Here is a 21,997-nt window from a genome sequence, read left to right as displayed (position 1 = left end):
GGCACCGGAAGTGGCGCCCGGCGCAAGCGCAGGCGCAGGCGCGCGTGGCGGGGCTGCTGGTGGAGGGGCGTGCTCGCGTGTTTTGGGGGACCCTGCTCTCGGCTATGGGCCGCAGGAGGGCAGCGCGTGGGCCGGGGGCCGAGGGCGGCCGCACCCGGCGCCCTGCGGGCTGCTCCCTGGAGGCCTTCGCGGAGGAGGTGGGCGCCGCGCTGCGCGGTGAGTGGGGCGTGATCAAGGAGTGGGGTTGGGGTCGGAGGCCCAGGACCGGCGGGCCGGCTGAGCCGCGACTGAAGCCCGGTCCCCTTTTCTGCCCGGTACAGCGTCCGTGGAGCCAAAGGCGCCCGAGGACGAGGGTGGCCCTGGGCCTGTGCGGCTGCCTTGCACGCTGGCCATGTGGGAGCTGGGTCACTGCGACCCCCGGCGCTGCACCGGCCGCAAGCTGGCCCGCTTGGGCCTGGTGCGGTGCCTGCGCCTGGGCCACAGGTTCGGCGGTCTCGTGCTCAGCCCCATGGGCTCCCAGTACGTGTCCCCCGCTGACAGGTAAGCGCGAGAAGCCGGGAGAGGGGGTGGGCATGGGCGGGGTGCCCGCCTGGTGTCTCCCGTCTTAATAAGAACCGGGCTCTGGCACATCGTTCCTTTCAGGGCTCACCTGTTTGCACCTGTCTAGTTTGCGCCCTTCGCCTAGAGCATAGCCCAGGATATAGCGTCTCAAATAAACGTTTGCTGAGTGAATCAATGAGCCTGTTCCAGAAACACCCCCTTTCCCCAGCTGCCTCCAAAGCTTGGCCTCGGGGATTGTTGGGAGCAGGGGAATGCTGTCCCTGGATCCCTAGTGAGGCCACTCTCCAGGGACATACCTGCCCGAGGTCCATCATCAAGGTGGTGCTGGCCCCCAGAACCTAGCCCTGTGCTGCTCCTGGCAGACAGCTGGTTGCACAGTCGGGGGTGGCTGTCATCGACTGTTCCTGGGCCAGACTGCAGGAGACACCATTTGGGAAGATGCGGGGAAGCCACTTTCGGCTGCTGCCTCACCTCGTGGCCGCCAACCCTGTGAACTATGGCCGGCCCTGCAAACTGTCCTGTGTGGAGGCTTTTGCAGCCACCTTCTGCATCCTGGGTGAGTGTTGGAGCCTGGAGGTCTGACTGTGCTCCCAGCAGTGTGTTTTCTGCTGCCAATCCCAGGAGGAGTGTGAGGGTGCGCAGGGAGGTGGTCGCTGTGGACAGTCCAGGATTTCGATCCCATGTCCCACTTAAAGTCCTCGCCCCGTGGGGCTGAGGTGGTGGCAAAGTGAATAGCTGGCTTGCAGGCGCTCGTGTTTGGCCTCATTATCCTGGCACCACTGCCCTGAGAGCCCCCTGTCACTCATTCTCAGAGAATTCCTGGTCCCAGTAGAGGCCCAGTGACATGTGGGCAGAGGGACTTCGTGGTTTACAGAGGCCGACGCTGGTCAGCAGGCATGGGCCATCTGAACTACGGAATGGTGTCTGGCGGGGGCTTTTAGTTCCTGGGACAGCATTGGGTATGCTGGGAACATGCTCGGGGTTGGAGAAGGATTGTCGCCATTCTTGGGTTTCCTCTTTCTGTGGCATCAGGCTTCTCAGACCTCGCCGTCATTTTGCTGCGGAAGTTCAAGTGGGGCAAGGCCTTCCTAGACCTGAACCGTCAGCTTCTGGACAAGTACGCAGCCTGCAGCGGCCCAGAGGAGGTGCTGCAGGCAGAGCAGGCATTCCTGGCCCATGCCAAGGAGCGCCCCAAGGAGGAGATCGGTGAGACCTGGCATGGACAGGAGACCCCTGGGTGGGAGCCAGGACCCTCCAGGCCTGCCACCTCCTTTTGAGAAGCTCCAGAGGTGGTCAGCTGGGTTCTGCTCTCAGCTCACCTCTGGATTGCTGTCCTCTTTGCTCCCTCTGTTCAGATCCCTTTGATGTGGATTCAGGGCGAGAGTTTGCAAACCCGAACAGGCCTGTGGCTGACACCCGGTAGGTCCTAGGGCTTCCCAGTTACATGACAACTCAGACCCAGGTCTGTCTTCTGCCTCTGGCCTCAGCCCCTCCTGCTTCCGGTGGGGGAGGGGGTGTCCTGAACAACAACACTGGTTTTCTGACCTTGGAAAAGTGGACATGGACGTCCCACTGAAAGGTTTTGGTTTCAGGAGCACAGGGAGTGGGAGGAATTTGTCCTCAGCCCGGGGGCTTTTGTGGGTCAGTGTGCCAGGGAGGATTGCCTCAGACAGGCCACGGATGGCACCGTTAGTGAACACGGCCCTCCTTCCAGGCTGCCCACGGACAGTGGTGACAGTGACAGTGAGGATGAGTCTGAAGAATGCAGGCCCGAAGCTCAGGATGGGGGAGACAGCAGCAGCTCAGAAGAGGAGGAGACTCCACAGCAAGGGGCCGAGGCTGGGCCCCCCACCGAGGTTTGGAAAGGAATCAAGAAACGGCAGAGAGACTGAAGGTTGCAGATGTGTATTTTTTCAAGGTGGAGTGATGAGGAAATCGAGAGACAGCAGTGGGACTTGTGGGAACGAAGACAGGCTTGGTGGCCTTGGCCCCTTGGAGCTGCAAGCAGTACTGGACTCTGTCAGGTTCTCTGCCAGAGCTTCTACCACAGCCTTGCCCTGGGTCCTGCCTCAGAGCCCCCAATGAATGAAGCTGTGGGCAAGGAGAACCCAGTGTGAGCCTCTGTTTCTTTGTACTTGGTCTGGGGGTTTGGGGGGACCCTCAGCCTCTAGGAGGCAGACCCTGCCTGGAAGGGTCTGGGCCGTGGATTGGCAGGCTGTGGAGTAGATCTTGTGTGGGCACGTGCACGTACATGCAAGAAAAAGTCAGACGGGACCAGTCAGCATGGACCCCTTGAACACTGACCCCCAGCCTCAGAGAGTAACCTAGGGGACCCTCTCCTGGGCCTAGGTGCGGACTGGAGACCTCTTCCACGTGGTCCTCTGTGAGTGGAGGGATGGTTCTGGAGCTCAGAGAGGGTGAGAACACCGGCCGCTCACTTCAACCCCCTGAACCCCCAGTTGTTAACCACCAAAAATGTCTCCAGACACGGCCTAATGTCCCCTGGGGGGGCAACGTCACCCACTGAGAAATCTGCTCTAAGAGCAGTGCCTGCCATCCCCCTGTCCTGGGAAGCAGGTGGAGAAGCTCACCTGGCGGCCAGGTTTACTCCGCTCCACTCTGTGTCCAGGGGGGCAGCTGCTGGCCAGGCCCCAAGTTGGCCGCGGTTGGGGGTGCTTGCTGGGCATAAGGAGTTCAGCGCACATAACACGTGGACACACCAGGGCAGACGGGAGGCAGGGGCACAGCACAGCACGTATGCCATGCAGCAGGGGAGGGGGCACCACACGCCCTGGCTGTACAAAGCTGACCACAGGGTGAGACGAGGACACCACGGGGATCGGGGGATCGGGGGAGGGCCTGGGGCTGGCAGCTGCGGGGGGCTCAGGGGTCTGCCTCCATGCACTTCTCCAGCTCCCTGAGTCTCTTGACAAACTCCTGCGCCTCCCGGTTGGTGCGTCCTTCCAGCATCCTCAGCGTGGACCTCACTGCGGGCGGGAGGGGGACAGCATCAGGCCCTGCCAGCCCTCAGACCTACCACCCCGGACCCCTACTCACCCTGGGCTCTGGGCCTCCGCAGATGCAGGGTGATGGGCTGCCCGGCCCTCACGCCGCCGCCCACCTGGGACCGCACAATGCCACCGATGCTGGCCAGGCTGAGGGCCGCCTCCCCTGCGAAGTCGTTGGTGGACAGCCAGTCGTGATCCATGACGGTGAAGAGCACACAGGCAGCACGGCGCCGGCACACCTCTGCAGGCACAGAGCTGCGAGGGGCGGGCCGTCATCTGGAGTCCTGCTCCGCGCTCAGGCGGGCGCTGGGCAGGTGGGGGCGAGACTCACAAGTAGAAGAGCTCGTCATACACGGGGTGCAGTGTCCGGCTCTTGACCTGGGTCCTCTGGCTTCGGACCAGCGGGAAGAGATGTGGTGGGCCCAGCTCCACGATCACAAAGGGATCACTCAGGCCTGGGGGGCAGGGCCGTAAGCAGACTACCACCCTCGTGCCAGCCGGCCCGCCCGCCCGCGGCGCCATAAGTCTGCCCCTCACCGTTGGCGTCCAGGGGGAGCAGGTCAGCAGCGTGCAGCACCTCCACTGCCAGCCGCTGCTCGGCCACCTCATAGGAGCAGCGGACACTCAGGCGCCCAAACCGGTTCTGCTCCAGGGACCTCTGCAGAAAGGCCCACGGGCTGCTGAGCCCGGCTCCGGGGCTCCGGGGCGGAGCCACGTGCCCACCCCTGGGCCACATACCTGCTTGAGTTTGTCCAGGTAATACTGCTCGATGCACTCGCGGGTGGTACACTTGTGCAGGCGCAGCTCCTCCTCCAGCCGCTGCGGGGAAAGCGGGAAGGAGGTGGGCGCCGGGTGAGACACCCCGAATGCCAACGCCTCACAGCCGCAGGCCCCCCAGGCACGGGCTGAACTCAGTCAGGTCCCCAGCGTCCACGCCTCCCCCTCCTGTCAGAGGCCCCAGGGCCAGGCCTCACCTTGTAACTTCCATCCTTCAGGTTCTCCAGGGGCAGACCCTGGCCCTCCGCGTGGAAAAAAGTCACCAGAGCCTGGGGCAGAGCAAGGAGGAGGTGTCAGTGTGGCATGTGGTAGGGACATTGGGCCGAGACAAGTGGCACCTTAACAGCCCAGGGCAGAGCCACATGTCACACCAGGGGTGTATCAAAAGCCCCCAGGCAGCTTGAGAAAATGCCCGTGTCTGAGGCCAGACAGCTGTCAGCAAATTGCCCAGGTACTGCCAACTCCGGTGGGTTGGTGAGGAGAAAATGCTGCCCAGGTGGGTTTCCACAGGAAGAGTTGTCCAGGCCAGGCATGCCAGCACAGGGCAGCAGGGACAAAGGAAGCAGCTTTGCCCCCGGCAGCCCAGTGGGGGTCCTCTCCCCCTGGGCCCTACCTCTAGCGTGAAGTGGAAGCGGCTGTAGAAGTCAGCAGAGACGTCAAGGTTGGCGCCCAGCGCCTGCAGAATGGCCTGCAGGAGCAGCTCCCAGAGGGCCTCTAGCACCCTGCAGGGACACGCATGTGTGTCTGGACCCCAGCCCCCCTGCGCCCCCCGCTCCTGTCCAGTCCTGCTCAGGTTCACCATACCTGTTCAGGTTCTCCTTTACCAGCAAAGCATTCAGCAGGGCCAGCTTCTCGTCCAGATACTTCATGAGCGGGGCCACGGCCTGCAGGCAGGGTCCTCAGGGCCGGGCTGTGCCTGGGCCCCACCCCACACCCTCCCAACCAGGCTGAGCCCTCCCCCGTCAGACACTCACCTCGTCGTTCTGGATGGAGTCAGGAGAGAGGCTGATGTGCTGCACATACTTTTTGATGTCACCCACCATCTGAAGGAGGGCCGTGCTCAGCACTGAGGGAATGGGGCGCAGAGCGGGCTGTCCGGTCCCCACCCCGCCCTCCCCGCCCACCTTGGAGGTCAGGTGCGCAGTCACGGTGCGGGCCTCCCTCTGCAGGTCCTCCTCCAGGGCCTGCACGCAGCTGAGCAGGGGGCGCGGGAGCCCCGCCTCCAGCCCTGAGGGCCCCTCCGGCCACGCCAGGCCACGCAGGGCCTGGCCCACGGCTCTGCGCAGGAGCTCCACGTTGTTGAGGACCACACAGAGCTGGGGAGGGGAGCCGGGTGTGGGTGGATAAGTGCTCCTGTGGGCGTGCTGGCCCCACGCGCCTCCTGCCCCCACCACCTGCCTGCAAGCCCACTCACCGGCTCGCTCACTGCCTCGCCGGCAGCCCCGGGCTGAGCGTGCACCTTCTTCCGCAACAATTCAGTGTAGAGGAGGGCGGCCTCACACAGGTCCTGGTGGGACATGGGAGCTCGGGAGCTGTGGCCACATCCCCTGGCCCTGCTGCCCCTTCTTGGGCCATCATTCCCACCTGGCTGAGCTGGGTGCCCAGTCCCTGGGCCTGGGCAGGGTCCGGCCATGCCAGGCAGACCCACAGCTCCTGGATGTGGCTGAAGCATAGACTTGCGGTAGCCGCAGAGCTGCTGTGTTTGGAGGAGGTGTCCATGGGCTCCAGCTGGGAAAGCAGGAGGAGACCTGGGTTTGGGGGGGCCCTGGATGAGTCCCTGTATCCTCAGGCCTGGGTGCTTACTCACTGTGTCCACATCCACAGCTCCCTGAAGTCTCCACTTAGCCTGGTCCCGCAACACCTGCAGCCAAAGCTTCACGGCGGGCAGGAACGGGGCGTGGATGCCAGCCAGGGCCAGGGAGCGGCTATCCCTGTGGCAGGCAGCCAGTCAGAGCACGCCCAACTCAGGCACCCTAAGCCAGCATGGCCCAGGGTCCCAGGCCAAAGGGGCACCTAGGACAGCTTCCTACCTAGGGCCTTTGGGCGTCTGTCCCAGAGCTCTCCTAGGGGAAGCTGGAGAACACGTGGGGGAAGGAAGCAGGAGAGGGAGGGGAACAGGTGGAGGGAGGGAGCAGGTGGGACAGGGGCCAGGACACCCACCGGCCCGGGATGCTGCTCCAGAAACGCTGGATGTCTGCCAGGGTCAGGTAGAGCTCAAAGAGCCGTGAGGCCACCTCAAGGGGCATCTTGGGGTTCAGCTCCTCCGTCAGCACCCATGCCTCCTCGGCCACCTGCCCAGAAGGGTGGAGTCAGGCTGCCAGCAACAAGGAAACTCAGGTTCCTTCCTAGCCAGGAGGCCTATCCCCACCCCTCCGCCTCACCAGACGCTCCAGCTGCCGGAAGGTGAGAGTGAAGAAGTCGATCTTGATGATGCTGCAAAGAACACATCTCAGATACCTGTTCACCCCCATCCCCGGGCCCTGGTGGCAGCACTTGAAGGGCTGGCTGCAGGGGCAGCAAGAGCTCCGGGCCCCACCTGTGGAAGAGGCTGGCATAGACGCCATAGCAGGACTGCAGGTCCTCGTAGACAGCGTCCACCAGCTCGACCAGCCCAGCAAGGCGCTGCAGCCCTGGCTGCAAGAAAGCACGGTTCACACTGACCTTTTGGCCTGGACCCCCCACACACCACTCCCCACCACCCCATGGCCATGCCCTCTTGAGCTGCACCTGCTCTCGAGGACTCTTGGTGTTCAGGAGCCTGTCATACCATTCCCGGTTGCCTCTCTGCAAGGGAAGCGACCAAGGCCGTGTAGTGAGTGGGTGGGAGGGAAAAAGGGCCATGGAGGTTGGAGGGCCTGTGCTACAGCAGGTCCAGGGATGGCGGGGTCTGGGGGGCAGGGGCGGGGCAGTTCGCTCAGACCAGGCTACCAGACGCACCTTCAGGGCGGCAGCAATATCCATGTTTAGCTCAGTCTCGAAGGGGCAGATCTCAAAGGAAGGCTGGAAGAGCTGCAGCTTGTCCAGACACCTGCGTGAGAAGCCACAGATGACTGGAGGCTGCCCCAGCGGGTCCCCTATCCCACCCCGTGCCCGTGGCTGCACCCACTTCAGCAGCAGCTCCAGGCGGTGTACCGCTGTGCTGTTGGTGGCGGGGAAGTAGTCCCGGAGCTGGCGCAGCAACCGCAGCGCGAACTCGGAGAAGGCAGAGAAGCTGTCGGCCAGACTCTCCTCCTGAAGGCACAGGGACCTTCAGAGCTGACCACTCAGGCCCTCCCCACGGTCGGGGCCAGGCTGTCAAAGCTCTGCCTCCGCGAGGAGCAGCCTCCAACCAAATCGGCCTCCTCCCGGCCTCTCCAACCTCAGCTTCCATAGCGCCCCCTGGCGGCACGGACGGCCTCAGGGCGTTTGCACCACGCACTCTGCAGCACCCACCGCCTGTTACTCACCAGCTGATACGCACAACCTCCCTCCATCACATCTCCATTTCGGTATTGCATACCACTTGCTCTCTCCTGCATCATGCAGTTTGTCTGTTTTCAGTCCCCTACTGTCCCTGGGGGCCGTGTACCCCACGAAGACTCAGCCCCTCACTGCCTGCCCCAGCCCAAGCAGGCCCACACCACAGCCTCCAGGAACAGCATTTTCAGGCCGTGTGGCGGAGCCCACCTGCTCCTGGGGCAACGAGGCCGCCTCCTGCCAGTGCGCTTGCATGTCCTCCAGCAGCCCCAGCAGGTAGCCGTAGTCCAGGGTGCGGGTCTGATGGTGACGGCTGCTGACCTGCCAGTGCCTGTGGGGGCCCGGCTCAGAGCCAGGGAAGCAGCGTTGGGCCAGCCCCCCACCTGGCTGTGTCTTCCAAGGGACTCCCAAGCACCCCGCCCACTCAGTCACCACCCTACCCCTTGCGACCCCTCCCACTCTTGGCCCCGCCCACTCGCCGCGTGCCCCTCCCACTCACAGCACCGCCAGCTGCAGCGCCGACAAGTTGCTCTGCGCGCCGTGCAGGCAGAGCACGGTGGCCGCTGGTCCACTGAGCTCTCCCCGCCAGCTGCTCGAGTTGGGCTGGGGGAGGGGCCGGGCGTGGGTGAAGGCGGGAGACCCCCACCCCCTCCCACTCGCGGTCCCCACCGCTCGCCTTCCCCAGGCCGTGACCGGCCACCCCGAGGTCTGACGGCGCCACTACCTCTTGGGCTGGGTGCTCGAACTGCAGCAGACGACTGAGCAGCAGCAGGTAGGACAGGAAGCCCGACCGCCCGCGCTGGCTCATGCCTGTGTCCCTCTGGAAAGCAGGGCACATCCATCACCTGTCCGGCCCGAGCTGCGGGCTGGGGTGCAGGGCAGGGATCCCCACGTTACCCATGGCTCCCTACCTGTGTAGTGATCAGCTTGAGGGCCAGCTGGCAGTCTCCCTGCACGCGGGAGGCGCTGGAGCGCGGTTCCAGCTTGAACCAGCGATCCTCCCCAGCCACAGGCACCTCCTGCAGGAAGGGGGTTCAGATTGGTGACTCTTCCCCTCTCTCCCTCCTACACAGACGCTGTGGCACTGTGAGGGGAGGACACAGGCCTAGGCTTCCCATTGAACACAGGCGACCAGCACAGAGTAAGCACTTGGGTGCCTGGACACTGGGTGCCCCAGCAGGCTGTCCTGACCCTTCTCCCCCAGCACGGTTCCCCCCACCCCGACCCAGCCTAAGAAGGATGGGCGACTCTCGGGAGGATTACAGGACATAGCAACTGGCAGCATCCCAGGAGGGTGAGGCACCCACGAGTAGGTGTTGTGTGATGAAGCCCCTGCACCCACTCACCCGGACGGGTATGTTGAGGCAGCCCAGGAAGTCGTCAGTGTGGTCCTCCGTGGACCCAGCTGTCCCATTTGCACGGGCCGACTTGACAATCTGTTTGAAATACCTGGGCGCAGCAGGGTGGGCATCACAACTGTAGCCCCTGGGGAGCCACCACCCACTGGCCCCTGTGACCAAGCTTCAGGCACAACATCTGGGGGTCACAAGGGTCCCAGCTGCCGTACCTGCCCATGCCCTTTAGGCCAATGACTTCATTTAGTTTTCTGCATGCTTCCACCAGGGACACGTCGTCATCATGGTCCCTAGGGGTGGGGCAAAGGGGGACCTGGCTTGTCTGTAGCCCAGCCCAGCCCTCACTGCGCCCTCCAGCTTTCCCTACAGCAGAGGTGCCCACACCCCCTGCCCTGCAGGGCTCAGGGGCCTATACCAGATGTCCAGGTGTAGCTGGTCCGTGGTGACGTCCTCAATCTCACTATAAGAACAGAGAGATGCCCGTGAGGGTCCAAGGCTGGGGCAGGGACAATTTCAGGAGCCACAGGACTGTGTGGCCATGGGGAGATGACATCCCTCTCTGAGCCTCAATTTCTTCCTCTGGAAAGTGGGCCTATGACCAGCCCCCTCGGTTCCCTGGGGCAGGTACTGAGCCTACATACAGCTGTGAGCTGTCACCATCTAGTCCCAGCTACCCACATGCGTCCCCAGGACCGGCTTTGGCACTGAAGACAGCCCCCCGCCCAACCACCTTGCCACCCAGCTGGGCAAGGGGCCTTACAAGAGGAAGTTCTCCTTCCACACAGGGTTCAGGGTGCTGCTCTTGACTTCGGTGACCTGGATGCACTTGGCCGGCAGTGGGTTGCCACGCTTGGCACCCTTGCGGAAGCTGAAGCGCTGCTCCTTGTGCGGGCCTGGCTCCTGGGAGGCCCCCGAAGCCGGCAGGATGCCCAGCATGCAGTATGGGTCACTGAAACCTGGGACACGGCAGGTGCCTCAGCTCCCAACCCCAGGCCTCCTTCCCCGCCACAGTTACCAGGCCTGGGCACAGCTCAGGTCCTGGCCAGTCCCCAACTCACCGTTGGGGTCTTTGGCCAACAGGTTCTTGGCACGTAGGACGGAGACTTTCAAGGCATAGGTGGGGGCCTGGGGGCAGAAGGGTGGAGAGGGGTCTCTAGGGGCTCAGTGTGGACACGATAGGGCCCTTTCCTGGGCCTCCTCCACCCTGACGACCTGCACACGGCACTGTGGCTGGTCAGCTCTGCCCAGGCAGGCAGCAGCCTCACCTTGGCCTTCTTCACGCGCTCAAGGGCCTCTTCATGCTCCTTGGGGCTGGTACCGAACACCTGTGGAGGGCGGGCAGGTGAGAGGGCCCAGGTGATCCCTGCAGCGGGGCTGGCCAGCATCCTGGGGACCTCAGGCACGGCCCCTGCCAGGGATGCCTGACTGCAAACCTCACAAGTAAGAAGGAAAGGTGAGTCTGTCCATCCATTGCTTTGTTCTTTGTACTCTTCTGGGTGTGTGTGTGTGTGTGTGTGTGTGTGTGTCCATCCTTCTCAGTGTGTCTGTCAGCCTGTATGTGTGTCTGCCTGGACACACACATGTGTGTGTTGTGTACTTAGGGCAAATCTGTGTGTATTGTTCAGGTGACAGTGACATCAGCAGGTGGGGGAGGGGGTTAGGGGTAGGCAGTGGTCCCAGTCCTTCCCAGAGCAGGGTGAGCAGGTCTGAGGGGGTTCACCTGCTGAAGGTAGCCCAATAGGGCCTCCTGGTCGTCCACCTGGTCAGGGCCCATGGTCCCTGCACGGTAAATTACGGTGTACAAGGCTTCCTCATACAGCATCTCTACCTGTGGGTGGGGAGCACACCCTGAGTGGCCTGCCACCACGCCCGTCTCCCTTCAGGTTCCTCAGGCCCACCCCGTGTGTCCAGCCCCCAGCCCTCAGCAGCTCCGCCTACCGGCAGAGCCCACACCCTGCCTCAGTGCCTTTGCACCTGCCTCACCCTCCATGGGGGGCCCCTACTCACCCCTGATGTCTGCTTCTTACTCGTTTCCATGGGGAAGCCTGGCCCACCACCTCTGCCACCTTTACTGTCCACCTGTCCCCAGACCCTGGGCCCGGCACACAGTAGGTGCTCACAGTGCCACCCTGGGGCTAGACCTCCATCCCCCTTACCTCCTCCTGGGTCAGGGCTCTTAAGCCACGGTTGGGGTCCACAGGCTCAGCGGGGGCTGGTAAACCACTGCACAAGAGGACCTGTGAGGGAGCCACTGGGGTGAGGGGTCCTTTAAGGTCGGGGGCTGATCCAGGGAGGGAGGGAGTCGGGGGTTGGAGGCTGGATTCAGAAGGGGAAGGCGGGTGGGGGACCTGGGGGAGCAGCCGGATGCTCAGTTGGTTAGAGCGCAAGCTCTCAACAAGGTTGCAGGTTCAATTCCCGCATGGGATGGTGGGCTGTGCCCCCTGCAACTAAAGATTGAAAATGGCAACTGGACTTGGAGCTGAGCTGTGCCCTCCACAACTAGATTGAAGGACACGACTTGGAGCGGATGGGCCCTAGAGAAACACATTGTTCCCCAATATTCCCCAATAAAAATTTTAAAAACAACAAGGGGAAGGCGCGGAGCCCTGGCATGGTGCCCCCCATGCTGGCAGCTGGCAGCAGCGCCCGAGGCCTGCCCTCACCTCAGGGCACGGCAGGCCCCGTCTGCCTTCCCTCTTCTTCAGGATGAGGCGAATCTGGGCAAAGAATTCCACGCCATCCCCAGGTTTCCTGCCAAGAAAGGCCAGGCACGGGGTCAGCAGACCCTCCCCAAAGTTCAGGGCTCACAGCATGTGCCACCCCGCCCAGGACCCGCCACCAGCCCACACAATTAACAGCACATCTTGGGGCACAGTATGATGTCCACAGCCTACCCCACGCCCTGGGGTTCACACCCTCCTCGGCTCCCCCTGGGTTGTGGGACACCCACCAGGCCCCCGTGGCAGGCTCCTGCGGGTCAGTGCTGCTACTCCCCAGCTCCTCCTCCGTCCTCCGGCGGAAAGATGGACAGGCCTGCACCTGCCTGAGCACACTGCTCTTGATCTCCAGCAAACTGGACATGGTGGGCGACCTGCGGGCCCAGAGTGCAGCTGTGGCTCACGCGTGGCTTCAGCAGTATTGCCATCCAGTCACATGGAGCAATTACTGAATTAACCAAAACCCCACAGAAGCTACGTTCCTGGGAACCACCTCCTGATTGGGCCGCCCTGGGGCAGGAGGAGGGGGCTTCCCTGGGGAAGCGCTGGCGGGTGGAAGGCCCTGGCACCAACATGACCACCAGAGACAGGGGGTTAGGAGGGCCGAGGCCCCAGCGCCCACCCCCTACCCTGGACTGTGCTGGGCGCCCAGGGGCCACGACAACTCCTGCTAAGCCGCTTGGTCTCTAAGCCTTCGAGTCCCCATCTGCAAAATGGGAGATCCCTGCAGGGTGGCTTTGGGGATGGGACGAGACTGTAAGAGTGATGGTGGCACCTAGTGAGCCTCCACCCCCCGCAAGGCCAGGATGCACGGGAGCAGCTGGGGGTCCTCACCCACCAAGGACGGTGGGATCAGTGCTCCATCTTCACCGCCCAAAGCAGAGCCTTCTCCCCCCAGTCAGTGGAAATGAGAACACGTAGCAAGTCCTGCCCCTTCTGGAAAGTGCTGCGTATGGGGCCACAGCCCCGTCTCTGTCCTGTCCTGCTCCCAGGGCCCCATGTTGCCATGGCAACCGAGACACCGTGCCTTGGAGACACTGTGCCTTTGATGCAGCCCAGATGTCACAGCTAGGACAGGGAAGGGCCCTCCACCAAAGGAGCCTGGGCCCAGCGGCCCCTGCCTGAACCCCCTGAAGCCAGTTCAGTCTTGGTCATTCTGCTCTGTGTGGCCAGAACCTGTGTGGGGGGACAGAGCTCAGACTGAGCAACTCTGCAGCCCCAGAGCCAGTGACCCCAGCACTGGGCACCTCTGAGTAATGGGGACACCTTCCATCCAGGTGGCAGGGCACAGGCTTCCCCTCAGAAGCCTCACTGCTGCTACTCATTGCTGGCACTAGGCTCCCCTTGCCCAGTCAGCCTGTGGCAGGAGACACCCCGTTGGAGGTGACGCTCACGCCTCGTCCAGCAGGGTTCAATGTCCCCTGGAGACCCCGAGAGGAAGGGCAGGATGATAGTCTGCTCCTTCCACTGCATTGCCCAGCCAGGCACCCACCTCTCCCCTGGCTATGCACCAACTGGCCCCGAGCCTCCCCCAAACTCCAGGATGCTCCCCCCTGAAAGCCCTCAGGGCAAAGTGCAGAGTCCCTGCCAGGCCACCTCTGCTTGCTGGGTGCACGCCCCTCAGCTCTCTGCACTGGCTGCCTAGGGCCCCCTTCCCTGCTGATGCGAACTCGTCCACGTATTGAGGGCGCCTCCCGTCTCGGCACAGCAGCTTGAGCTGGGGGCCACTGTCATGTTCACTTGACAAACTAAAAAATGGGGACTCAACCAGATGGAGCGACTAGCCTGGGTCTCACAGGCTGTGACTGGTGGGAGGGCCAGGTGAGACCACTGGCCTGTGTGCCCAGGCCCGTCCGATGTTGCTGCTAGAGAATCTGTTTGACATCTGCTGCCTCTGAGTCCTAAGATGTGGAAGAGCCGGGGCCGGGGCACACCTACCACCTGATGGAGCCTAAACTGACTTTGTGGAGTAAGCCAGGTTCCCGCTGCAAGCTGTGTCTGTCTGTCTGTCTGTCTCCTGGTGGTCCAGGGCTGCTCTCCCTGGTCTACATCCCTCACCAGCACAGGCCACCACCTCCAGACAGGAGGGGCAAGCAGCTTGTCCCCCTACAGAGGTGCTCGAAATGAGGCCCCACCTCTTTCACACCTATCAGTGCCTGCCCCTGGAGCGTCAACCCAAACTGGGCGGCTCAGCAGCTTGGGCACACGCTTCAGACCCTACAGCCAACTGTGAGGTCCCTGAGGCGTCACAGGCCCCCCTACCCGTCTCTAGCTGAGTGGAAGAGGCTGCACTCCCCCGCAAACCCCAAAGCCAGGGAAGAAGTTGCTCCTTGAGCTGTTGCCAGGGCAACCGCCAGCTGCGTCTGCATGTGATAGGGGCTACAGGGGCGCACGGTCCCAGAAACAAATGTGACGCAGGAGCCCAGTGGCCTGAGCTGCAGGGATGGAGGTGTCTGTGGGAACAAAATGTTCAAGGTGGTGGAGGGGCAGCACCCTACCTGCGTTTTCCATTTGACATCTCACCAGATAATGCTCAGACCAACCCAGAAAGGGGTGCCGCTCTGCTCCCCTCATCTGGAATGAGGAAACCCAGGCCCCAGGGTGAGGAACCTTCCCAAGGCCACAGAGCCAGAAGGTGGCCTGGGGTGGAGTCCAGCTCTCCCTAGTCCCCGTGTCCAAGCATCAAGCTCCTGGCATGTCCTGAGTCCTGGGGTCCAGGTGGGCTGGCCCCCTTCTCTGCTAACCAGCACCTTCACGCTCCTTCCCGCAGCCCGTTTCCAGGATGGGGGCAACAGTGGCTTCTGAGATGCCCAGAAACTCCTTGGGTTCCCCTGGGAATTCTGGGGTGCCTGGGCAGCTGATGACCTCACTGCCCCCAACTGCCTGGGCCCTGGGGGCCAGCCAGCACCTCACCCAGAGCTGTTGTCAACAATGAGCAGGTGGCCGTCCCCCCAGGAAGCACTCACTGGCTGCCAGGGCCCCTCAGCCTATATGTGCTGCGAAGGTCCTCCATCTGTGTGATGGGCCCCGATGGAACTCCTTTCCGAGCTGTCCCTGTGTCCGACCCTCTTGGGCCAAGACGGCAGCACAGCACGTCCCTGCTAGTGCCCAGACACCAGGGCCAGAATCAGCTCCCAACAAGCAAACTGGGGCCAAGCCAACATGGACAGGTCTGCTTTGTCCCCCGGCTGTCGCCAAGGCCCGGGTTGAATGGGAAATGATAATTCTGCAAAGTGGAATTATCACAGCCCAGGACTGGGGTGACTTGTCCAGAGCCAGGACTCAAACCCTGGGCTCTAGACCAGGCCAGCTCCTGCCAGCTCCCTTGGAGGCTCAGGTGGTTCTGAGACAGGTGAGTCTGGACGCAACTGAGCTGAACCCGAGAGCCAGCTCTGTCTCCCTAGCCAGTGTCCCCAACGGCCAGCTGGGGACCCTCGGAGGGAATAAACACCTTCAGAGCACTGGGGCATTCTTCTCACTGAAATTCAGTCACTGGCAACTTGGGGGCTTGCGGGTCCACTGATGCCGCCTTGGGTGTGTGTGTCGGGGGGAGTGGGGGTGTGGCAGGATGTTCTACCCGACATGCTGGCTCTCTATGCCACCCTCTTGGTCTTCTCTTCCTAGCTGGACCCCCACCTGGCTCACACCAGCCCCTTTCACTCTTCCTCATAAATTTCTGGCTCCCGTCTCTCCGTGCGTGGCCTGGCTGACTCCCCAGACAGTGCTCCCCTGCACCAGCGAGGTGGCACTGTCCATTACAAATGCTGCTCCTTGGGGTCTCATCCAAAGCTAATCCCTGGGGAGAAGCCAGGGAATATGCATTTTAACCAGCTCTGTAGGTGGACATAGACGTCCGTGAAACCTGAGACCAGCTGTAAAGGGCTAGCTAGCTAGATGATTCTAGAATGAACCCATGAAAAATGAATTTACCCCGGGTAGTTCGTTCTTCCTAGGCCCTCTTACCTATCCTTACCTGTCTGTACACAACGTTCCTTCCTCCCACTTCTTTCACTGATGCCCCTCACCCCCCGCCTACCCTCCCCCCACCCCCCGGTGCTCCGCATGGGAGCCGGGACCCCGCCAGTTCTGTCGGCGTCTTGCCCCCATTAGAGGGCAGGTGGTCCCGGCAGTTTGGAAGACGGTCTGGTGAGTATTATTTTACCCCCTCCGACCTCTCGGGTAGGTAAAGGAGAGGGGAGGGGCTTGCACTGCCATGGATTTCGGAGAGGTGGGGACCCTACGAGGACCGCGGGAGGGTGGGAGGGACGCGGCGCTAGGGGCGTCTTCCTCCCCAGCGGGTTGCCTGGGAAACACTGCAGAGCGTCTCCGGGGTCCTCCGCCCCTTCTCTCCCCGCGTCAGGTCGACCTGAGCCCACCACCCCGACCCCCTCCTAATCCTGTGTCCCTAAGGGATGGCGCACGGCGTGGCTCAGGCAGAGACGCAGGAGGCCCGCTCCTCCGAGCACGCACTGGCCGCAGTTTTGTTCCAACAGGTTGGCAGAACCTGCCGCAGAACTGCAGGGGGCTGGGGGCGCGTCTCGCCGAGCTCCCTCCGCCCTCCGCCTCGGGGGCCTCCCGGAGCGGATGGCGTCCCAGGTCAGTCCCGGTAGGCGGCGGCCGAGCTTCGACGGCGCGGGACGGATTCGCAGCACTCACCGTGGGCTGGGCGCGGGCGGGGACGTGGTCCTGCGGGCGCCGCGCTCGCACGGGCCCCGGGACGCCCTGGGCAGCGACCGCTGCCACCGTAGCAGCCGCTGGCGCCGACGACTGAGCGCAGCAGGTCCACCGCGGCGGCGGCGGCGGCGGCGGCGGGGGGCGGGGGCGGGACCTGGTCTGCTCGCCCCGCCCCGCCTCGTCCCCGCCCCCGCGACTCCCTGCGCGGCCCCCCGCCCCCCGCCAGCCGGGACGGGTGAGGGTCCCTGCGCCCCCAGTGCCTGGCTGGAGATCCTCCCCCGGGGAAGGGGCGCGGGGATGTCAGACACCCCACAAGTGGGTGCAGACGGGGGAGCAGACTCCGCTCTGCGTCAGGACCTACCCCCGGCCCCACTCAAGCCAGAGTCGCCGAAACCGAACAAGATGCGCCAGGCCCACAAAGCAAACTTTTCTGGAAGGGGTGCGCAGCCACCTTCAGAGTCGTCCTCCTGGCCACCAATGTCCCCTGCATCAACCTGGAGCGGCCCTGGTCTGGGGACTCCGCCATCTCGGGCCTAACCGCCCCCTCGTCTCAAGGGGGACAGACGGCATCCTGGGCGAGGGAGTGCAGCGGTCATCAACCCAGGATGCCCCTGACACTCCTGGGTTGTCCTCCCCGTGGCCCAGATGAGGCCTCAGACACTCCAGGTCGGACCATATGCCTGGTCGCGCAGCCTGTGGAACGCACCCCAGCCTGGGCTGGACCCCAACCGCATTCCCCAGCCCACTTTAGTTGTCCCTCTGCGCTGCTCTCCCAACTATTTTGAAACTTGACAGGGATCACCTGTAGAGGTTGTTAACACAGATTGCAGGCTCACCCTAAACCTGCTGATTACAAAAGTCTGGGCGGGGTTCCACCATCTGCATTTCTAACAAGCTGTTAGAAATGGTGCTGGTGGGGTCCTCGGACCACACACGTGGAGAACTGTGGGGATGTGCAGAGGTGCTGGACCTGTCCGAGGTGCACAGGGTCCCTGGATCCTAGCCCCACCTTTGGCAGACCCTACTGGACCCTGCAAGCACCTTGTGCTTGGGTATGAGACAGATTTGGAGTTTTCACCCCAGAGGACATTGTCTCATGGTGCAACTCCAGGCAGTGTGGGGACAGAAAGACAGGTGTGGAACCCACTCCAGCTCAGTCCCAGCGGCAAGGACAGTTCTCTCTGGGAAGCCCAGGGGTCAGCTGAGCTGGGGGGAGGGCCAAAGCCTGGAGGAAGAGCTCCACGAAGGGAGGCAGCGTGTCTGGGAACAACTGCGCCTTTCAGTGAGCAGCCTCTACAGGTTGTTTCCGTCCTCACACAGGGATGGGGTGGGCACCTGCTCTGAAGAGGCCACCACCTGTATCCACTTCCAGATCCAGACTCACATGCAAGCTGCCAGGTGCCCATCTGTGCAGGATGAGACAAATAACTACGCGCACGTGTGTGTGTGTGTGTGTGTGTGTGCACTGTAAGGGGTGTAGAGACAGCATCGCAGGGTGCCGGGACAACCGTGAAGGTTGGGTTCTCCTAGAAGCTCTGCCCCAGGCCCTACTTCCATCCTGACCCAGTACAGCCAGGCAAATGGGGACAAGGGGTGCTCAGGAAATGCATCGACTGTTTGGGACAGAGATGAGTCAGGGAAGCAGGGGAGGGGGCCTGAACCCTGTGCCACCAGCTGTCGCTTGGCTTCCTTCTGTAGGGGATGGGAATTGGGCAGGGGCAGCTAGTCCTTCCCTGGGGTACTGGCAGGTCCTGAGCAAGGATCTTGGAGCTGGTGCCCCTCACCCCTGCAGTTCTGCGTCAGGTTCTGCCAACCTGTTGGAACAAAAACCGGGTCTGGTTGCCATGGTGATAATAATGGCTTGGGGTGAAAAGCTGAGACTCTGCAGCTGCTGTAAACAGGAAGTTAGGAGGGGCTGTTGCCAAGGGAGGGAGCCCTGCTTGAACCCCTGTCCCATGCCCTGCAGGAGCCCTGGGTGGAGAGGCACCAGCCCTGAGACTAATGAACTGGCTTGTTGGTGGAGGGCCCCTGGAGACATCATTCTCCTTTCAGAGAGGGAAAAGGGCTTGTCTAGGGCCACACAGCAACTGACTGGGTCCCGAGCTCAGCTGAGCCTCAGTTTCCCCAGGAAAAGATGATCCCCAGGACTTACCTCCACACACACTTCCAGGGGTGGGAGCCATTCCTATTTGTGTTTGATCCCTTTCTTCTCCCGACCTGTCCCGAGACTGAAGTCAGGCCCACCTGACTCAGGCAGACTCCTACCCCGTTGTTCCCCTCTCCTGCCTTGGACTTCAAATTCCCTCATTTGTAAAATAGCAGCTCCTATCCTGAGGGCTGCTGGGAGACCTCAGCGGGTGGGTCTCAGCGTGGATCACGTGCTGTGTCCACTGCACAATCCTCAAGTCCAAAGGGACAGGAACTGCCACCCCATCCCGCCAGACCTCCAAGGACCTGGGGACTGTTTCTGCCTCCCCGTGGTTGGGGGTGGAAGCCTGTCCTGTTGATCCCATAGCGGGAGTGGCAGGGAGGGTGCCCCACTCTGAAGTGTCACCCTGGACAGTGGTCCTGAGTAGCAGAGGCAGCAACCCTGCTCCGGAGGCGGTGAGGGGCAACGCAGGGCAGGCTCGTGTCACAGCGGGAGTTAGGGCACAAGACATTCTGCCTAGAGGGGTGTGGGCTCTGTGGGGCCAGTGCGTTGGTGGGGTTCACACTCTCTAGACTTCTGGCGGGAAAGGGCCTGGCAGTTGGGGGGAGTCTCTTTTTCTTCTTCTGGTCAGGAGAAAAACACCGGGCTCTGGCTAAACTCTCTGATGGCTGCTGCAGAGCAGGGAAAGGGCGGCGGGACAGGAGGTGAGAGATCAGTGAGTCCACTCCACCCACACAGGTTTTAATAACGCACCAGCTCACCCCCTCTGGCGGCAGCCCTTGGAATTGCAGGCACAGCCTCCTAGCACTCAGGCTCCTCCCACTGCCCTCCAACCCCAAGCACCCTTCCAGGACGAAGGGTAGGGGGGCAGACCACACGGAACTCATCGGGGCAGAGCCCAGGGGCTTGGGCCAGGGTCACTGCCTGCTCTGGGCTGGAGGACCCTGAGGGCTGCCGGATTCTGTCCCATCCTGGGTGGTTCTGCGGCTCCAGGTGGGAGGGGGTCTGGCCCAGACAGCTCCTTGCCTGAGATGCTGGTTCCTGATACAATTACCAATAGCTCAGTGGGGGTCCGGTTGCCGGCACCTGCACAGGTGGAGCCTGTGCCAGGCCCAGGTGCTCTTGGGCCTCAGGCCTGAGGTTTGTGTGGGGCCTGGGGAAGCAGAGCACCATCCATTGTCCACTGGCCTTCCCATTAGTTTCTGGCCCAGGGGCGGGTGTGCCAGGGGCCACCTCTCACACGGGCGCTTCCCACACTCACCAATTTTGAGGGCTGCAGGTGGTCCCAGCACCCGGCTTCATTCTCTGCACAACTGGGGACTGTGGCACCCTGTCCCCGGCTCAGGGCTCTAGATTCCTTTCTCCTTGGAGGAATGGGAGGGGCAGCATGAGCACCCAGTGAGCCCCTTTTCAGGAGGCCATCGTGGAGGTGGTGGGTGGGCCACCTGGAAGGGCAGAGCCCAGGAGGGAGGAACCCAGGCCTGTGCCCTGTGACTTTACTGCTCCTTTTCTTCCAGGAGGTCAAGGAAAATGACCTCCTGACAGATGCCGGAGCCTTTGGGTGAACCTGCTCAATGAAGCCGGCTGTGGGGTCTGGGGACAGCAGGATGGATGGGACCCTGGTGCTCCAGCCCCATAGGGCCCTCAGCTTCGGCAGATGGAGTCAGTATCTGGAAGCCTCCGTGGGCCTCCTGGGCCCTTGCAGCAGGACACCCCCAGACTCAGTAGCAGGGCGCTCCTCTCTCTGGCCTCCCTGCTGGAGCTGGCTCAGACTGGTTCAAGCCAGCCCAAGTCAGTGCTGGGCTTCCAACCTGGCAAATGGTCGTCATGGTAACCTCAAAGTGGAGGCTGCCCATGGCACAGCCTGATGTGGAGAGGGCCCTGGCCCTGCTGGTCAGCCTGGGTGGCCTGTGTGGGTGGGCAGTGCAGTCCAGGGAAGCCAGGATGACTCGGACCTCTGAGCAGCCCGTCATTCCCGGGAAGATGGAAGCTGAGGGCTCCCAGCCCATCTCACCTGTGGCTGGGCTCCCCTGGGAGCCCCAAGTCTGGGCTCCTTGCTTTGCACCTATGTAATGGCCAGACTGAGCCCCCACGAGCCCTGGACACGTTGTCCCAGGAGCCCCCTTGCGGTCTAAGCCGAGGGCGTGAGTACCTTGGGGCTGAGGCCGGCGTCCCGCTCCCTGAGGAGGGCCCATCCAGGTGACAAGAACAGCCCCAGGTCCACTGGGGAGACCCTGCTCCAGCAGGCCAGGGGGACACAGGGCAGGGCCAGCGCAGAGTTACTAGCCTTGGCTGCTCATGCCCAGGTCTCAGAGGGGACAAAAGGGGAGACGTCACCCCAGCTCCAGGGGACGTCACCCACTGTGGGCTGCTCAGGGCCTAATGCTGGACGCAATGGGGACTCCCAGGGCACAGCAGCGGTGTGGGGTGGGGGGTAGGATGGCAGGAAAAGGACACACCCTGCAGGCAGCAGTTTGTGGAAATGTTTTAATTAAAGGATTCTTCGATACAGTGGTTAATCTATTGCCCACAACTCCTCACTAATTAGGCGCCTCATGCTGGGAACACACTCTCTTCCCTTACAGTAGAAACAGAATGATCACATTTCATAGTTCTCGTGTTACAAGATTCACATCTTTGTTAAGCCAAGGACTGTGGCACAAAAGGACATTTCATTAGCCAAAGTCACGACAATTTGCTAGAAACATCGATTACTTTAGAATGCTTTAACTAGAAAATATATTGCATTTCCATATATATTAACCATATACATGTGTAACTATTACTAAGTGTAGTTCAGTCATTACAAAATAAGACATTCTGGAAGGGGCTATACACACACACACACGACCTGCTGAACCTCCCCACCCCCAGTAAGGCCCTCTGCATTAGGAATAATCGCGAACATCAAACCAAGAGCTCAGCTCAGCAACCTGACAGACGTCCAGCTAAGCAAGTGAACAAGGCACTGGGCCCTCGGGCCACACAGGTGCTGTCGGCTGAGGGGGCAACATTTCTTGGGGTGAACGGAGGCACCCCTTCCTGGCCGAGGGCCCGGATGACCAGCCCTCCCTTCGCTCCCCACCCCTTTGGGGACCATCCCCACTTCAGTCCGTGTGCCGGAGCCACAGGCAAACCGGTTCTGACAGCGAGGGTCCTTGGGGCAGGAGGGCAAGGCCAGCTGGTACAGGACCAACTGCAGGTCCCTGGCCTGGTCAGCACTGTGCTTGCTGGGACCCCGAGGCCAGGTCCCCTTCTGCCACTTCCCGTCTCCGTCTATGGCACCTCCCCGCTGAGCTG

General features: G+C 62.3%; 2 protein-coding genes and 1 long non-coding RNA gene across 4 annotated transcripts; 1 reads left to right on the top strand and 2 right to left on the bottom strand.

Annotated features, from left to right (window-relative positions):
* Window positions 1-12: 12 nt before the first annotated feature.
* TSR3 (TSR3 ribosome maturation factor) lies at window positions 13-2,668 on the top strand. 2 transcript variants are annotated; one of them, XM_033101012.1, is made up of 6 exons: window positions 13-216; window positions 321-540; window positions 975-1,117; window positions 1,594-1,767; window positions 1,917-1,980; window positions 2,276-2,668. In XM_033101012.1, exons 1-6 carry the CDS (start codon window positions 105-107, stop codon window positions 2,451-2,453), a joined length of 891 nt encoding a protein of 296 aa, XP_032956903.1. In that variant the 5' UTR covers window positions 13-104; the 3' UTR covers window positions 2,454-2,668. The 2 variants fall into 2 exon arrangements, with proteins under 2 accessions (XP_032956903.1, XP_032956902.1); XM_033101011.1 differs by having other exon boundaries at window positions 924-1,117.
* On the bottom strand, window positions 2,451-3,402 carry LOC117019377 (uncharacterized). Its single transcript, XR_004422483.1, has 2 exons — window positions 3,153-3,402; window positions 2,451-2,652 (listed from the first exon to the last, which is right to left on the bottom strand). It is a non-coding gene; the product is annotated as an uncharacterized LOC117019377 (long non-coding RNA).
* Window positions 3,403-3,408: 6 nt separating this feature from the next.
* On the bottom strand, window positions 3,409-16,659 carry BAIAP3 (BAI1 associated protein 3). The gene is made up of 34 exons (XM_033101013.1): window positions 16,531-16,659; window positions 12,108-12,248; window positions 11,821-11,908; window positions 11,314-11,394; window positions 10,878-10,985; window positions 10,423-10,482; window positions 10,216-10,282; window positions 9,918-10,113; window positions 9,573-9,617; window positions 9,370-9,447; window positions 9,149-9,251; window positions 8,714-8,821; window positions 8,527-8,622; window positions 8,302-8,405; window positions 8,013-8,133; window positions 7,453-7,577; window positions 7,284-7,374; window positions 7,074-7,130; window positions 6,883-6,980; window positions 6,728-6,779; window positions 6,507-6,637; window positions 6,154-6,277; window positions 5,931-6,074; window positions 5,761-5,853; window positions 5,471-5,662; window positions 5,321-5,389; window positions 5,151-5,230; window positions 4,960-5,068; window positions 4,544-4,615; window positions 4,308-4,388; window positions 4,107-4,227; window positions 3,901-4,024; window positions 3,619-3,824; window positions 3,409-3,548 (listed from the first exon to the last, which is right to left on the bottom strand). The coding sequence occupies exons 2-34, from the start codon at window positions 12,236-12,238 to the stop codon at window positions 3,445-3,447; spliced, it is 3,459 nt and encodes a 1,152-aa protein (XP_032956904.1). The 5' UTR covers window positions 12,239-12,248; window positions 16,531-16,659; the 3' UTR covers window positions 3,409-3,444.
* Window positions 16,660-21,997: the final 5,338 nt, after the last annotated feature.

Source organism: Rhinolophus ferrumequinum (assembly GCF_004115265.2).
Source record: "Rhinolophus ferrumequinum isolate MPI-CBG mRhiFer1 chromosome 15 unlocalized genomic scaffold, mRhiFer1_v1.p scaffold_54_arrow_ctg1_1, whole genome shotgun sequence".
Classification (NCBI taxonomy): Eukaryota; Metazoa; Chordata; class Mammalia; order Chiroptera; family Rhinolophidae; genus Rhinolophus; species Rhinolophus ferrumequinum.
Note: the sequence above shows the minus strand (reverse complement) of the source record. Positions and strands in the feature narration are given on the sequence as shown.

Bases quoted from the DNA above. Each gene is read 5' to 3' on its own strand.
- TSR3 (XM_033101011.1), top strand. From the start codon at position 105: ATGGGCCGCAGGAGGGCAGCGCGTGGGCCGGGGGCCGAGGGCGGCCGC. The intron at 217-320 runs GTGAGTGGGGCG...TGCCCGGTACAG, and splicing joins GGTGGGCGCCGCGCTGCGCG to CGTCCGTGGAGCCAAAGGCG. The intron at 1,981-2,275 runs GTAGGTCCTAGG...CCCTCCTTCCAG, and splicing joins AGGCCTGTGGCTGACACCCG to GCTGCCCACGGACAGTGGTG.
- BAIAP3 (XM_033101013.1), bottom strand. From the start codon at position 12,238: ATGTCCAGTTTGCTGGAGATCAAGAGCAGTGTGCTCAGGCAGGTGCAG. The intron at 11,395-11,820 runs GTGAGGGCAGGC...GCTCCCTCACAG, and splicing joins GGGGCCTGCCGTGCCCTGAG to GTCCTCTTGTGCAGTGGTTT. The intron at 10,114-10,215 runs GTGAGTTGGGGA...GCCGTGTCCCAG, and splicing joins GTTGGCCAAAGACCCCAACG to GTTTCAGTGACCCATACTGC.